Source organism: Callorhinus ursinus, unplaced genomic scaffold (assembly GCF_003265705.2).
Source record: "Callorhinus ursinus isolate GAN/ISIS: 27379988/994484 unplaced genomic scaffold, GSC_fseal_2.0 scaffold6, whole genome shotgun sequence".
NCBI classification, from domain to species: Eukaryota; Metazoa; Chordata; class Mammalia; order Carnivora; family Otariidae; genus Callorhinus; species Callorhinus ursinus.
The window spans coordinates 52581140-52596182 of record NW_027397068.1 but is presented as its reverse complement, the minus strand read 5'-3'; the positions used below and the strand labels follow the sequence as shown (position 1 = coordinate 52596182).

The following is a 15043-nucleotide window of genomic DNA, read 5'->3' as shown; positions in this document are numbered from 1 at the left end:
TGGCTGGGGGGTGGGGTGCAGTTTCCTCTCTGTGTGTGTGTGGTGGGGTGCGGGAAATGTGGCGGCCCCCCCCCCCCCCCCCCCCCCGTATTGGGCTCAGCACTCAGCAGGGAGGCTGGTTGAAGATTTTCTCCCTCTGCCCCTCCCCCAAACTCGTTCACTCTCTCTCTCTCTCTCTCTCAGATAAAATAAATAAATCTTAAAAATAAAATAAAAGTCACAAGTTTTAAGGCAGGGGCTTAGAATAGGGATATGAAAGGTAAAGGGGTTTTGGAGATAAGGTTTGGGGCACCTTAAGTGTGTTTCTGAACCTGTTCGTCCTTCTGAGCTGTTGTTTCTTTCTGTGTGGTGCCCACTAAAATCTCAGTGGCTCTGAATCAGACAAGACTAAAAGGGGATGATATTTCTCAAAAAATGTACTGGGTTGCTAGTAGTATCTATTTCTTGGAAATTAATGCTTCCTATCTTTTTTAAAGCAATTACTGATACATTAGGAATCTTTTTTGTTTAGCAGTTCCAAATTTGAAAAGCTTCTGGCTTGTTATTTAATTCTAAATATACTCGTCTCTTATCTGTATAATTTAGCTAAAGGCTTTCAGTGTTCTGGTTGGTTACTGACAATTAAACTGGATATACTAATCCTTTTCAGTGTGAACCTTAGCTGAGTGAAAACGACCAAACCTCAAACTTACCCGCCATGATTATATAATTTGCCTTTCTGTTAAGCACTTCCTTCCCCTAGGTTGATTTCAGAACTATGCTGCAGAATTGTATATCATTTTTTCTTTTGTCAGAGTTGGTACTATTTAACCAATAACTGCAAAGTTTAGTACCTCAAACCTTCATACACACTTTATTTTCTCATGAGAAACATGTATTATCCAATGCCATCCCCATCCACATATTTATATATGTTTCTTCTGATTGAGACAGGAGGGTTACTTCATGACAGTAGGGAATAATTTTTTTAATCTACATATCTGTACTTTCCAAACCATCTAACGTTGAGGCTACCAGTTGTTATAATGATTAAAAGGATTTATTTGATAATGCTTTGATGCTGACCTGCATTGGATTCTCAACAAGAGATCATTAGTGAAACATAAGAGGATTTAATAGGTCTACTCTGAGATTGCCTGAGCCCGATTGTATGAACACAATACAATTAGTAGAGCATTGCAATATTGGGAATGACTTGAGTAAATAGTGTCCAGCCTATACAGTGAAAATTATGATCACAGACACATAGACCTTTGACTTTTGAGTGGCATGCTTTCTTTTACAGCATGTTGATTTCAGTGTGGGAAGGGAGTGTCTTAATCTCTGCTTGGTCTCTGACCATGATGGCCAATTTTATGTCAGTTTAGTGAGTCTACAGCACCCGGTTATTTGGTCAAACACTAGTCTAAATATTTCTGTGAAGATATTTTATAGATATGATTAACATTTACAGTCAGTTGACTTTAAGAAGATTACCCTTTATAATATTGGGGGCCTGATCCAATCCATTGAAGGCCTTTAGAGCAAAAACTGAGGTTTCCCAGAGAAGAAGGAATTCTGCCTAAGTTTCCAGCCTGCTGGCCTGCCTGCCTTACAAATTTTGGACTTGCCATCCTCTACAGTCACAGCTGCCATTATTCCTTAAAATAAGTCTTTAAAAAAAAAATAGGTCCCTTTATATGATTTATATATTCTTCTCCAGAGAAATAATAGTATGTAGTATCAATAGTGGTCCATAGTATTTTGGGTTCTGTGTCTCTGGAGAACCCCGACTGGACACATTGACCCTCAGAACAAAAATCAGAGTTCCCCCCGCCCCAGGATTATGTAACACATTTAAATTACTTTTTAAGAGAAACTTTTAAATTAACTTTGAAGGTACAAACAGGATATTAAACCTCTTAATATATCTTAAGTGATGTCAGTTTGAATTTCAGGGTGTTTTAGGAGAAAGAATTGGAAAGAGTAGCAAAGCCACAAAAGATGGGATTGGGGAAAAGTCTCAGTACATCCTGAAATGAATGTTGAACCCCTGGCTCTGGACTGGGCCAATTCTTTACTGGCCTGAAGACTTAGGACCGTCACTCTCCTTAAAATGCCCATAAAGTAATAAACGGAATTGCTTTACTCTTCTTTAATATTGCTCTTCTCTCACAGACCTTTAGATCTCCTCTCTGAAGTTACAGAGTCATAGTGATCCATCCACAGTAAATTGTGTCATTGAGGGAAAACTCGTTTATCTTCTTCATTTTTATCCACATCTTCCCTAGAATTTTTCATATGGTCGATTTCTATTAAATTGCCAGTAGGTGAGAGTGAGGGCAGTCTGCAAGCTGCAGGTGTAGCAATCCTGAGTGTGGTCCTTTTGTAACCAGAACACTGAGTGAAGCTTCCATTGTTTGCGCATTTTAGCTTTAAGTCGAAAGTCGAAAACCTCCGGGGGGCATCAGTTGAATGAGTAAAACAATACAGCTGTAGAGCTGCCTACAAAAAACCCGAAGCTCTGTGAAGTGTAAATAAGGGCAGGGAGACAGTGACTGCAGGGGGAGGGGCCTTCTGAAGCTCCCTCGGGCTTTTTCTTTCAGCCAGAGTGTTTCCCCCCTGGGCATCTAACTGCACCTTCCGTTCTCATCGGGTCGTGGGAGTCATGGGATCAGAAGAGACTCTAGAGAACTAAAAATCCAACCTGGACACGATGCATTAATTCAGCACCCTCATCCCAGATCCGTGTTTGTGCATGGCCGTCTTCAGTGATGGAAGGCACAGGTTGTTACCTTCTGGTAACTTCCAGTCACCGGTCCGAGTTCTGTCTTCCAGCACTACACTAAAAGTAGAAACCCCTCCACATGTTAACCTTGAATTCAATTACCTTATTTCTCCAGATCTTGCCCTATTTTCTCCAGAGAAAACGTACCTTCTTTCCAATGATCCTCCTGTGTTATAGCCTAGAATCTTGACAACTCCTGGGTTGCTCTCTTCTGAGTGTGTCCTAATTTATCATCCCATTGAAATATCTAGTTCAGACAGTGTGATCAAAGGACGAGAAAATAGAGAAGGTTCTTCCCCTTACTCAGCGTGCCGGACATGTGCTGATATGGCCTGTGATGCTGTTAAGACTTTCACTGCCTCATCACACTGATCGTGTGTCTTGAGCTTGCTGTTCCCGGACCCTCCTTCTTTGCAGCTACTGAAGCTTGGCTGGGTTTTCATTCTGTACCTGAGCAGCTGGACTTAACTAGAAGAGGTGTTCATATTTATTGCTACTAAGTGTTTTTTTAGCGATAGCCCATTATTTTGATCTGTTGATGATTTTGGACCTGATTCTGGCCATCTCTCTGTTTTAATATATAAAGCCCTCGTTCTCCTCTAGTCTTCAATAAAAACACCACTTTTCCTTTCCGTTGTGCACTTGTCCACACTCATCTGAGCTTTCTCAGGAACTCTTTACCCATGCTCATCCCCCTGAAATATGTCTTCCACGCTGCTAGGGCAAGCCTGTTTAAAAAACAAGCATGAGTGGTTTTGCATTTTCCTGTCTTTGCCTTCTCTTCCCACAGTCACCACATGAGACACTTTTCTCCACCTGGACAAAGTACTTAGGGAGCTGGTTTTCCCTAAGTCTCACTCCTCCACCAGACTGGCTAGTCTGGGTCGCACATTTCATCATCAACACTCCTGAATGCCCCCCTCCGCCTTTGTTACATGGGAGAACACTGTATGATTTGCCCGCTGCCTCCCCTCTGATGTCATTCCCCCAAACCCCTCCCCTTGCACCTTTGACATGATTTCACCCCTCCTAAAGCAAGACAGGGGGCCACAGTTTCTCAGTTTCCTTACCTTTCTAATGGTGTGGCTCAAAAAATAAAACTAAACCCATAACTGCTCACAGACCAATGATGGGTTAGTAACTTGGAGAAACACAGCCCTGGGGCGCCTGGGTGGCTCATTCGGTTAAGCGTCTGCCTTCGGCTCAGGTCATGATCCCGGGCTCCTGGGATCGAGCCCCGCATCGGGCTCCCCAAGCAGGGAGTCTGCTTCTCCCTCTGTCTGCTTGTGCTCTCTTACTATCTCTCTCTCTCTCTCTCTCTCTCTCTCTCTCTCTCAAATAAATAAATAAATCTTAAAAAAAGAGAGAGAGAGAAACACAGCCCTGGCTATCTGTCTGATTCTTCTGTTGAACCCAACAATTGATTTGTCTCCCTTTGAATCTGTAAAATTGGATTTATAACCTCCCAAGGATGTCACTGTTAGAGGAGAGGATGTGTGCCCCTCTTAACTTGTGTCCAGGAATTCAGAAGCTCATGCAATGTACGTTAGGTATCCTCAGTGGGAATAATGAACAGGAGGCCCAAGGGCATTCTAACCTGTGTTCCTAGGTTCAGGTTTAATGTGGCATTTTATAATATTAACAACTTAGCTAGTGATCCCTAATGTCTAGGAAAGTTTTAAAAGAAAGCTTGGTATCCACACCTTATGTTCAGATAAGTGAATCCTCGGGGTTTAAAATTTATTGCTGGTGGAGCAGACATGGGAAAATGGACTCTGCCGGCGCTGCAAAGTGCTCACCACACTGAGATTTATGGAAATGTTATAAAAGGCACGGCAGGGACCTCGGACTTCTCGGTTGCTGGCACGCCACTACTGGGGTAGTATTTACTGTTTTTCTTATTGCCTGTTAACAAAAGGTGGTAAAATAAAGATCAAAGCAAACCTGCCTTTCTATTTTCCTTTCAAAGGGTTGGTCTGTCTTTGTGCAGTATTTCTTTGTCCAGCAGCTTTTTGGAAGTTCTGTAGAATGCTGCAAGATGGCAGGATGTTATGTCTTTATTGCCAAAGCAGCCATGAGGAAGTATCCTCATTCTAGGAAACTGTAAGGGAGTCCTCTCACTTCAAGAATGGGGATGGCAGAGAACCAGCTGGGACCCTTTGTTCCCAGGGGTTGTTTGATTCCACAGTCAACCTGTAACCATTTGAAGGTTTTCTTTTCTTTTTAATATTGCTTTAAAATGTGGATTTCCAAAACTCCTACTAGAAGTAAATTGTAGCTTACCTTGGAGGAGGGGTGGTTAATGCATTAAATATTTAAAAGATTACTGAAGTCCAGTAGTTTTGAAGAATTAATCATCTCCTACATATTAATCATAATATAGAAATAGGAAAAGGCAGTTTGGCACTTCTGGGCCCTGCTGAAAAGTAACTAACTTACATGTGTATAGAACTGTAATTTACTGGTGACTGGCCATTCAATCCAGCAGTAGTAATTTCTGTTTTCAGCTACAGTCCTTGATAAGTACCAGTCAGGCTCTTTTCCGTTTCAAGGATGTTTTTGTAAAGCTCACTAGGCTTTTAGAAGGGTAAATCTAGGTATGTGTCTCACTGCTTAAACAGATTGCTCTTTGCAGGAGGCTAGTCTTAAATTCATTTGTGGACTGTATGCTATTTTCCAGTCTTACGGACATAAAAACAGACGTAAAATAAAAGCTTAGGAAGGATACATGTGAGTAGAAGCCTGAAGCGTATGTGTGTATACTTGCGCCTGCATGTGTTTAGTCTCCTAGAACATTGTGACAGATAGGTCGAAATCACAAGATGACTTCCCCTACCGATGAGTTAGTTTGACTCTGTTTCATATTAACCTGCCTCACGGTTGGAGGCAGGCCAGAGGTGCCCGGCAGCCATGGTAGAAGGACACATGTAAATTCATTGCGTACTAAGGGACTAGGGCTGGGGGTGGGAATTGGTGGGGACAGCAGTTGCTCAACAGCCTAGTGGGCTGTTTCATTCGTAGTGGACGAGTGGTATCATTTCCACTTACAGTTGTCCCTATATTTTATGATTATACTGCGAACATTTTTCTCTCTATAAAGCCAGTTTAGTTGTAAAATCTACTCTTTCGCACTAGGTAATGTCTCATTTCTTCCAACTTTGTACAAAGTCTCCATTAAAAATCATTTATTATTTTAAGAATTGAAACAGTTGCAAAACCTCATTGACTCTTGGAAGTCTACATACCCCAGTTCCCATGGAGACTGTGCCTGCAAGTGACGTTCAAGGACACACGTGCCACATCAAATTGAAAACACTTCTTAGTGCTGGGGAAGAGCTCAGGAATTCAGAGTAGGATTCCTTTTACTTTAAGGTCTTGCCATCCCCCTTCCACATCTGCCTTTGTTTTGGGTCTGAGTATAAAAGGGAGAAGACTGGAGGCCCATGCCTCTGCAGGGGTTCAGCCCCAGTATTCCTGAGAATAAAACACCTATATCCATTAAAGACTGGGTTTGACTATTTAGGAAACTAATCTCAAATGTATTTATGTCTTAAATGTGTACTTCATGGATAGGAAAAAAACTCCTTTATTATGATTATTTGATCTTGGGCTGTTTGCTTCTCTGTGACTGGTCCCAGCTGTGACTGGGACACAGCTAGTCTCTGTTGCAGTCAGGATTTACAAAGCAGCAGGACAAAAGCATCTTAGCCTCAGAGCAGATGGGCCATGGTTTAATCCTGACTCAGTGACTTAGCTAGCGGGGGGACTTTAACCTCTGTTTTTAGGTTTAGCCTCTGTTTCCTGATCTGTCAGGTGATGACTCTTCTCCCTGTGCTGTCATGACTGACACAGGTAACCCATCTGGCGCACCTCGCACAGCATCTGACCAAGTTGGAGATGTTCCCAGATAATGGAATTCTTGACCCCACCCCTGCCTCATCAGTTGTAGGCCGGTGGTGACTTTTGGTCTCCTTTGATTAGGCTTTCATTTCCCCAGTAACTGGTCTAAGCATAATTTTCAAAACAGCCATTTTGGTGACTTTCACATTTTGATACAAATCAAAATTCTCCATGAGACCTCTCACGCTAGAGCATAAAGAATGCCATCTTTGTCATTTGAGGGATATTCCAGTGCAGTTAACAGAAGAGAACTAGGGATTGGCTGGGTGTGGTAGAGGTGGGCTCAGTTACAGGCCTCTGTGTCCCAGAGGGGCTGTCCTGTGATCTCCGTTCCACAGACCTCAAGGATGGCTCCTTTGTGACATCTCATCTGGACAAGTTAAAGACCGTGAAGCTTTTGCTTTGCTGCTGCATTTCTCCTATAAAAGCTTTAAAGCCATCCAGGCCATCCTTGAAAATAAAGGAATGTACATCTTCTGTAGAAGTCATTTGAATTTCAGCTTTCACTTTGCTTTTTAAAAGCCACTCTTAGAAAGGTGTTTCATTGTCCTCCTAGGATACTTCATAAAATATTAATCCTCTCAATTTTTCATCTGGAAGATGAAGGAAGAGATCTCTTTTGCCTTAGCTTTACCTCTTTCAGGATTACTTTTGTTAAATTTCATGGAGATGGTCAGAAGCTATTAGTTTTATTTGGGTAAGGAACATTTCTAAATGAAATCTGTCATTTGAGACGTAGCTTTTCATTTTTTCTGCCAAAAGGTAGTTTCAGCTGTGTGTGAGTGTGTTGCCATTGTAAGTACTAACCTGATTCTCTGGAAGGTAGAAGAAATAAACTAGATTTGAAAAGATTTTCATAAATATGTATATTATAATGGACTATGTTTATTGATCATCTGATTAAAGAAATAGGAAATAACAAATCATCTTCAATTCAGAAATAGAATTACCAAATGGAATTACCAAGTAGAATTATGGAAGTATATTGTATCCACTGTTTATTTCTTAAACAACAAGATCTTGCGTGTTCCAGGCATGGATCTTTTCTTTCCTTCCTTCTCCACATCTTGCCATCTCTGTAGAAGCTGGAGAGAAGGATCTAGGATTCTGAACTGTGTAGGCCAAATAGTTGTCATAAGGAAAAGCACTGGACTAGGGAGAAGGAGATCTAAATGCCCACTCGAAACTTACTGCCAGTTAACATTTGACCTGGCCAAGGAATTTTACCTCTTGGGCCTCGGTTTTCCTTGAAAAACGCTGATGTAGATGCTTTCTCAGACCTGCTCAGCTCTTCAACCCCATTTACTTCTATTCCAAATACCTATCACACAGATGACCATGATTTTAAGTAAACTTAATATCTGAAATTTCCTGCATTTCCCCAGTCTACACATCTAACGCATGTTAACCTTAATTAAATTACCCCAGCCTTCAAGGGAAAGACTTCTATAGTTTTGGTGTTTTTGTTTTTGTTTCCCCGGAGTAGATTTGCTAAGCATCTAGTACATCTCCAGCAGTGGCCTGGGCAACATTAGTAGATAAAAAAATAGAACTTTTCTTTGATAGAGTTGATAGTTGAGCTGGAAACACATTAAATATGAAGCAAAAATGGGCTACTTAGAACAGATGTATTATAAAAAGCAAAAGCAGGGAGGCATCTGGCTGGCTCAGTTGGAGAACATGCGACCCTTGATCTTGGGGTCATGAGTTCAAGCCCCGTGTTGGGGATAGAGATTACTTAAAAAAAAAAATGATTCTTATACATATCACCTGCTTTTACTTTTTGTAAGTACTTCTTACTGCTACCACTATGCTCATTTAATCGTTTCTCCAATCCTCTAAGGTAAATGATGTCACCTCAGTTTTAGAGCAAAAACCAAGGCACCAAGGAAAGCTAAGTGAATTGTCAGCAGTTACTCTTCGATTCAAAGGATTTAGAGAGGGTACTGGTCATGGAATCTTTGGGGTCCCCTCTTGGGTAGGTGGGTTAAGTATTGACGGGAAAAGTAGGAGAGCCGTCTGGGGTGGGAGAGTGGCTTTGGGCTTTCTAAGCAGACTTGATTTTGATTAAGAGGCCAAAACAAAAACAACAAAAATTATTTTCTTAATTTGGAAGTTAGCATTTGCCAGTGTCGCTTACTGTAAATTTATTTTTTGTTTCACATACAGCATAAATTTCAGGCAGCCTAGAAGTGGAGAGTCTTAAGTGAGAAAGCTCATTTCAGGAGAAAACAATAATCACATGATTGTATGCTTTGGAGAAAACAATCCAGAAAAGAGCTAAAAGTGGGTCAAGTGTTGAGGATTGCTCAGCACCGCGGGTAGTGACTGGCCCAGAGCAGTGGGAATTGCAGGAGGAGTTGCCTGGATGTGGTGAAGCCGATTTTTTTTTTCCTCCCCTCGATGGATTGTAGTTTCTCTGCTTTCAACTTGACTTGCAGAAGGGGTATTTCAAACTGTCGCCTTTGGGAGAATAGGCCCGGTTCTCCCCCTGCCTGCTCTCCGGTGCACGGCAGTGCCAGTCTTCATGCCAGGTGGGCCCCCCGCCCCATGTTTACACAGACTCTGGGGGTGCAGGGACGTCAGGAAGGCTGGGCTGTGTCACCGAGTGCGGAGTGAGCCGTGGGGGTCCAGCGATGCCTTCCTTCCTTCATCCAGGGACTCGCAAACAGTGTCCCGATTGAAAACCCCAAAGCTCCCCCAAAGAAGAAAAAGCCTTCTAGCCTTGAGCCCCTGTCCCTGTCCCGGGGAGTGCCCTGCCGCCTGTCCAGTTAGAGCTGTCTGTCCTCCCGCGCTGCCGCCGGCGTAGAGAGGAAAGGAAGAAGGAGCTGCGCCGCGCGCTGGCCGCCTCCCGCCGGCCAGGGTCCCTGGGCTCCAGCCCTCCGCGGTGAGTTCCCGGCCCGGAGCCCGCAGCCGCCGGCGCTGCCGGGCGGACGCCGAGCCGCGCCCACGCCTCCTGGAGGAGGACAGGGCAGGGTTGTCAGGGCAACTGTTAGCAGAGGCTATCGCGGTGTCCCCTCTGTGCCGTGTGCGGAATAGCTTACTGTGCGGCGGCCGGGGAGAAGACTGGGGAGAGGCGCCCCCGCGGGAAGAGCTGCGATCTGACTGAACAGGTTAGGCGGTGGAAGGAGGCAGCTGACCCCGCGTGCCTTTCCTGGGGCTTTTCCGGAAGGAGAGTGCGCGTGCGTGCGTGTGTGTGTGTGTGTGTGTGTGTGGAGCGTGTGTGCAAGCAGCGAGCTCCAGCCAGCCACATGCCTGGGGGGAGTAAGTGGGAGGGGGCGTGGAGGGGAGGTGGGGGGGGTTGCTGCTAGGTGAGGGGGAACTGCAGGGCCTCAGTTGCCAAGTGGCTGGTAGTATCTGTCAGCTGTTTGCACACTGTTTACCCATAGGGGATCTATTACAAGTGCTCAAATGAACCGGCCGCTTAGAAACTAGCAGCTTCCTGGGAGCTGCAATTACATAAGCATATATTTTTAATATAATAATAATTAAAAAACAAGTAGCCGCGGTATGCCTGGATCTGCTACAGCTATCCGACAAGAGAGACTGAAGAAGACCAGTGCAAGGCCAATTGCCCTTGGTTTATTCACCATTAACGAGGAAGATGAACAGCAAAAGAATGGAAATTCCAGAAGACCAAAAGGTATGCATTAGTTCTGCCCTTTGGTTGGAACCGGAACCAGCCCCTATTTCCCACACTGTCTGTAGCACATTTACAAACTGTGTGCACGCCGCGTGGAGTGCTTGTGACCTCCTAGCACAGTTTGCTCGTGCTGTTTACACATTCTGTAGAGCTGTGGATGCATGAAATGGGGAACAGATTTTGCAGATTTGGTAGGTTTCAGATCAGCTGCCTTTCTGACCCAAGCTACTTTCTTGGCCTAGAGATCTTTAATTTTCACAATGCTCACTTGAACAGTTGCCAATGACACTGTCCTCACCCGGGGGAAGAAATAGGAGTTATCCAGGTTTAAATGAACATCTCCCCACCTTGCTTAGGTGCATCGGTGATTTCTGTTGAATATGGAGAGTTTCTCCTTGGAAGGGGATGAGTTAAAGTGATGGAAGAGTGCAGCCTTTCCAAGGGCAGAGGGTCAAGATGTTACTTCCTTTTCTATTCAGAAATACTGAGATCTTGAAGGAGGAGGTAAATAAACATTGAGCATGCTATAGGGGGCAAAGCTAGGGAACAGGGAGGGGGGACCATGAGGCTTTATAACTTCTGATGGTAACTACTACTGAACATCCCTATGGAGGTTGGATTATGCTGGGTGCAGAAAGGAGAGGTCTGATTCTTGTGCATTTCTTTCATAATGATGAAATGGAGTAGCAGCTTGCCTGGCTTCTCAAATCCCTGTGTACTGCATCTTGTTAGCATTGTCTCATAGCCGCCCCCCCCCGGACTATAATTGTCAGGGATGGCAACATCATGCCTTTTTGAAGACGGGCTTTAGGCTTGCATTTTAAGTTTTTTCTTGGAACCCCCTTCCCCAAAATATATAAGGTACTCATCACTTAAGCTGATAGATTACCTGTTTTGTTATTTCCATGTGGTGATTAAATTTTAGCTTGCATTCAAATTGTTCTGTCATGGAGATATCAAATTTTCTTCTGTGTGGTACAGAGCAATAGCATGGTAAAGTAGCAGGCAAATATTTAAACACTGATAGAATAAGTGTTTGAATAGAATCCAGTGTCTGAAAATGACTGGCTTTCTTTTTCTCGGTTCTTGAGTGAATCTTAGTTTGCTTTTCTTAAATATAATTGAAACTGTCTACTTGAAATCCAGAAGTATATTTTTACTTCACTTTTAAAATACCATATACAGAGAATTTCTAATAAGTAGAATCTAAGTAACGTAGTTGACTTTAATTTCACTATCAGACATAGCTTATATCTTAGAACCAAATGACTTCAGGAATTTACCGACGCCATGGATGGAAGCTGTTGTAGGTGACTGGTATTTTGTTTTTGTTTTGTTTTGTTTTGCGCAGGAATTAGACAGTTGAACCAGAGTGTGCTCTTGATGAAAACCTAGTACTTTAAGTTGTTAGTAGCAAATCATTTGGCCTCTTAGGAGGCGGTAACTTTCTAAATTAATGTAGATCTGTTGAATTGTGCCCACTGTGTATTTTTGGAAATGTTCTTCATTTGCAGCACTTTTTCCTTTGGGCATCTTGGAGCAGTAATTTAGGATAGCTATCCATTTTATTCTGAGTAGTTTTCTTGAATTCCTCTCTTTTGTGTTTTGTTTGTTTTCATTTGCCTTTAGCATTTTATTTAAAGGGAAGAGGGTAGGGGAAGTAGGTGCTTCTAAAAATCTATTTGTTTTTGGCAATTCATGCAACTTCTTGGATAAGAGAGACTTAAGGAGGTTCTGATCCCCTACCATTTTTAGTTAAAGAGCCACACATGGCTAGTGGTTACCTTCTTAGACAACACAGTTCTAGTCTGTAGAGCTGTGATCTGAATTTTTGTCCTCTCTGTGTTGTCCAACCTTACTTGCTTCCCGGTGCCAGATATAGTCAGGTCCTGAAATGAATGTGGTTATTAAGAAGGGCCTGATGGAGCAGACAGCCCCTTCCCTGCAAGGGAGCATAGTAACCTGGCTTTATAGACAATTTCAGTTGCCCTCTTCCACCTAAATGTTACTGCCTGCTCTGCATATTACACTTACTACTCACTGGTTGCCAGTATCATCTTTTGCTCTGTATAATGGACTTTTGTTTTCTATATTATTTCCAAAGCATCATATCAAGATGACATATGGATTATCTTTTATGTGTTATTATTAAGATAAACAATCAGAAACTTTGTTTTCTTTTTTGCCTGCTCTGTGGTGGAATCAGCCAACTGTGTCCAGACCTGGTTTTCATGCATAGTATCTTTATTCTGTCATTACCAAGAATACAGAAGTTTGCTCTCTGAATTCCATAAGGTAAATGCTCCTGTCCCGGATTATCCTGGGTAATGACAAGTTGCATCTTTCCAAATACTCTACTCTTGGGTAACCATCCTAATGAACTCTGTAGGAATGAACATATCGATTGCTGTCTAGACTCCCAGTGGTGGCTTCAAAATTATCCTGGTAGGGTGAGGCAGTAGTTCGGTTAGCTGGTAGATTAGCTCGGTTCTTTGAAGGTAAAATTTCTGTCCCTTGGAATCGGTAGGGATGTAAATGTTTTACGTGCCTTGCTATTATTGACGAATAACGTTTAGACAGTCACTGGGAGTGAGCTGGGCTTCTGCTCTTATACCTCTAGAACCCAAGTCTCAGTGTAATGCTGACCTGAGGACTGCTGCAGGAAAGCTTATTTAGGTACTGCAGTGACTAAATGCCCTTGCTTAGGTTTCAAGGCAAACCTACCTTATGGTGAGTTTTGCTGAGCACAGTGTCATTAATAAGTAAAAAGACCTTTTCTCCCTAAACCAACACTTGTTTAAATGCTCATTCTGTACAGATTACTTTGCTGGGGCATTGTGGAGGTGGTGCAAAGGTAATTGACATGGTTTCTGCTCTCAGAGGTGTTTACCTATTTAGTGAAGGAAGACTGCTCTGTACTAATAATGCAAGAATATAAACTGACATGGGGGAAGGGCTGAGAGTATAATGAAAGTATCTCTACCTACCTCCGTGCCCTTCGCTGGACTGTAAGCTTCTCAAGGGCCAAGACGACTCTTCTGTATATGAAATTGCAGAGTGCATGGAACATTATTGAATGGAGATAAACTCAACATCTAAAAATAATTTGCACAGTCTCTGAAAGTCTTACTAACATAAGAATACTAAGAAATGTTGGTCATGTTAGGCTTGTCCTTCCAAGGTAACTATTTTGATGTTTGGTTGTATCTGATAGGTTAATCCTATTACTCTCTACCACATTGCCTTTACCTAAGAGTACATCAGGGATTCTACCCTGTTTTGTTGTTTTTCCATTATATTATTCATCATTTTCATTGGTGGAAAAATGAAGGCCTATGTTTACAAGGTAGTATTAACTGCCTGCTTTTTTAATATCTAGGTTAATGCTTCTGCCCATTTCGTTAGCAAATTGCAAATTGGATTGTAAAGAAATAAAATTTCTCCTTGAAATCAGGACACAATAGTCCTGGGAAGCTGTGCTCTCCTTCTCCCTTTTCCCCTCCCCCTGCCTTTTTGTTAAAATGTGTTTTTATGGAGCCTGCAGTAATTTCTTTTCTTTTGGCTTATCCACTCTAAAGGTAGAATTTCTGCCAGTTAAGGTTTCCAAATGAAATGTGATCTACCACTTACCATTTATATTCCTATTGGATTGGTGATGATCTAGCAATTGTAATGTCCTCTTTCTAAGTCATGAGTCTTTTTTTTTTTCCCCCCAAAAAGGAGTGTTATGTCAAGAAGTGCGAATGTCATTCTGGAATCATTCTCCCTCCTTTTCTTCTTTTCCTCTTTTGTTCTATAAGACTTGGACTGTTGTCTATTCCCGGTGTCTTTATTTGTGCTGTTTCAGGACTAGGAAAAACTTTTAGCAGTAGAATTTTCCAGCTAGTGAGGCAAAAGTATCGTTCAGAAGAACAGTAATAGCAAAGATTCCCTATTACAAGGAGGAAATCTTAAAGTCAAATTGATTGGCATAAATTTTATTTGCTGAAGAGACCTGAAATATAATGTTTCATTCAAAGCATTTATATAAAAATCACAGCAGGGAGGTCAGGAACAAGGACCACAACCTCTGATGCACGGCTTGCACTCGCTGGAATACCTGCTGAGGGAGTAGAACTGTCCCCCAGGCGTTCTGTGGTACAGTAGAAATGACCACAGGTATCACTATACAAGGGGGACGTGATTTGACCTCGACATAACCAAAATTTTTTATACAGTGAGGTGCTATATGCATTGGAATTTGCTTGCTTTATAAAACTAAAACGTTTCAAAATTATGTGCGTGTTTCAAGAGCTATAATCAGTAGAGCTAAAATAGCTGACTGCTCTAACCATCGGAACCAAACACATGTATTTGGTGAAAATCTCCCGGTTGATAAATCTTACATACTATTTCTTAGAAGGTAGACTTGAGTATCCTTTTCCACTAACATCAGCATATCTCAAGAGGCAATTTTAAATTCAGTTCGTTGTTACTGAAAAATTATCAGGTCATTTGCAGGTACATAAACCGTGTTTTGAGCAGAAACTAATACCTTCACATCAACAAAGGAAATTTCGAGAGAATTCATCTTAATTCTCAGTTTTTAGCATTTAGAAGAACCCATTTATGTTGGGCCCTCTCTGTATTGGGTTTATGTTCTAGATTTGTCAACTTCAAAAGTCATACCTCATTATACCTCAGACCTGGATACAAAGACCCAAAGTCTACCACAGGTGGACATAAGACATTGT

General features: G+C 42.3%; 1 protein-coding gene across 8 annotated transcripts in view; it reads left to right on the top strand.

Annotated features, from left to right (window-relative positions):
- The window catches only part of MAP7 (microtubule associated protein 7), a 168033-nt gene that overhangs the window by 12421 nt on the left and 140569 nt on the right, over nt 1-15043 (top strand). For 3 of the 8 annotated variants that reach the window (XM_073893983.1, XM_073893981.1, XM_073893982.1), the window contains exons 1-2: nt 9590-9780; nt 10057-10310. The exons of 2 other annotated variants lie outside the window; for them this stretch is intronic. In XM_073893983.1, coding sequence (XP_073750084.1) covers nt 10178-10310 — 133 coding nt within the window. In that variant the 5' untranslated portion in view covers nt 9590-9780; nt 10057-10177. Of the gene's footprint in view, nt 1-9589; nt 9781-9992; nt 10311-15043 lie in introns of those variants that run through there. 3 more of the 8 variants (XM_073893978.1, XM_073893977.1, XM_025865885.2) reach the window with 3 other exon arrangements.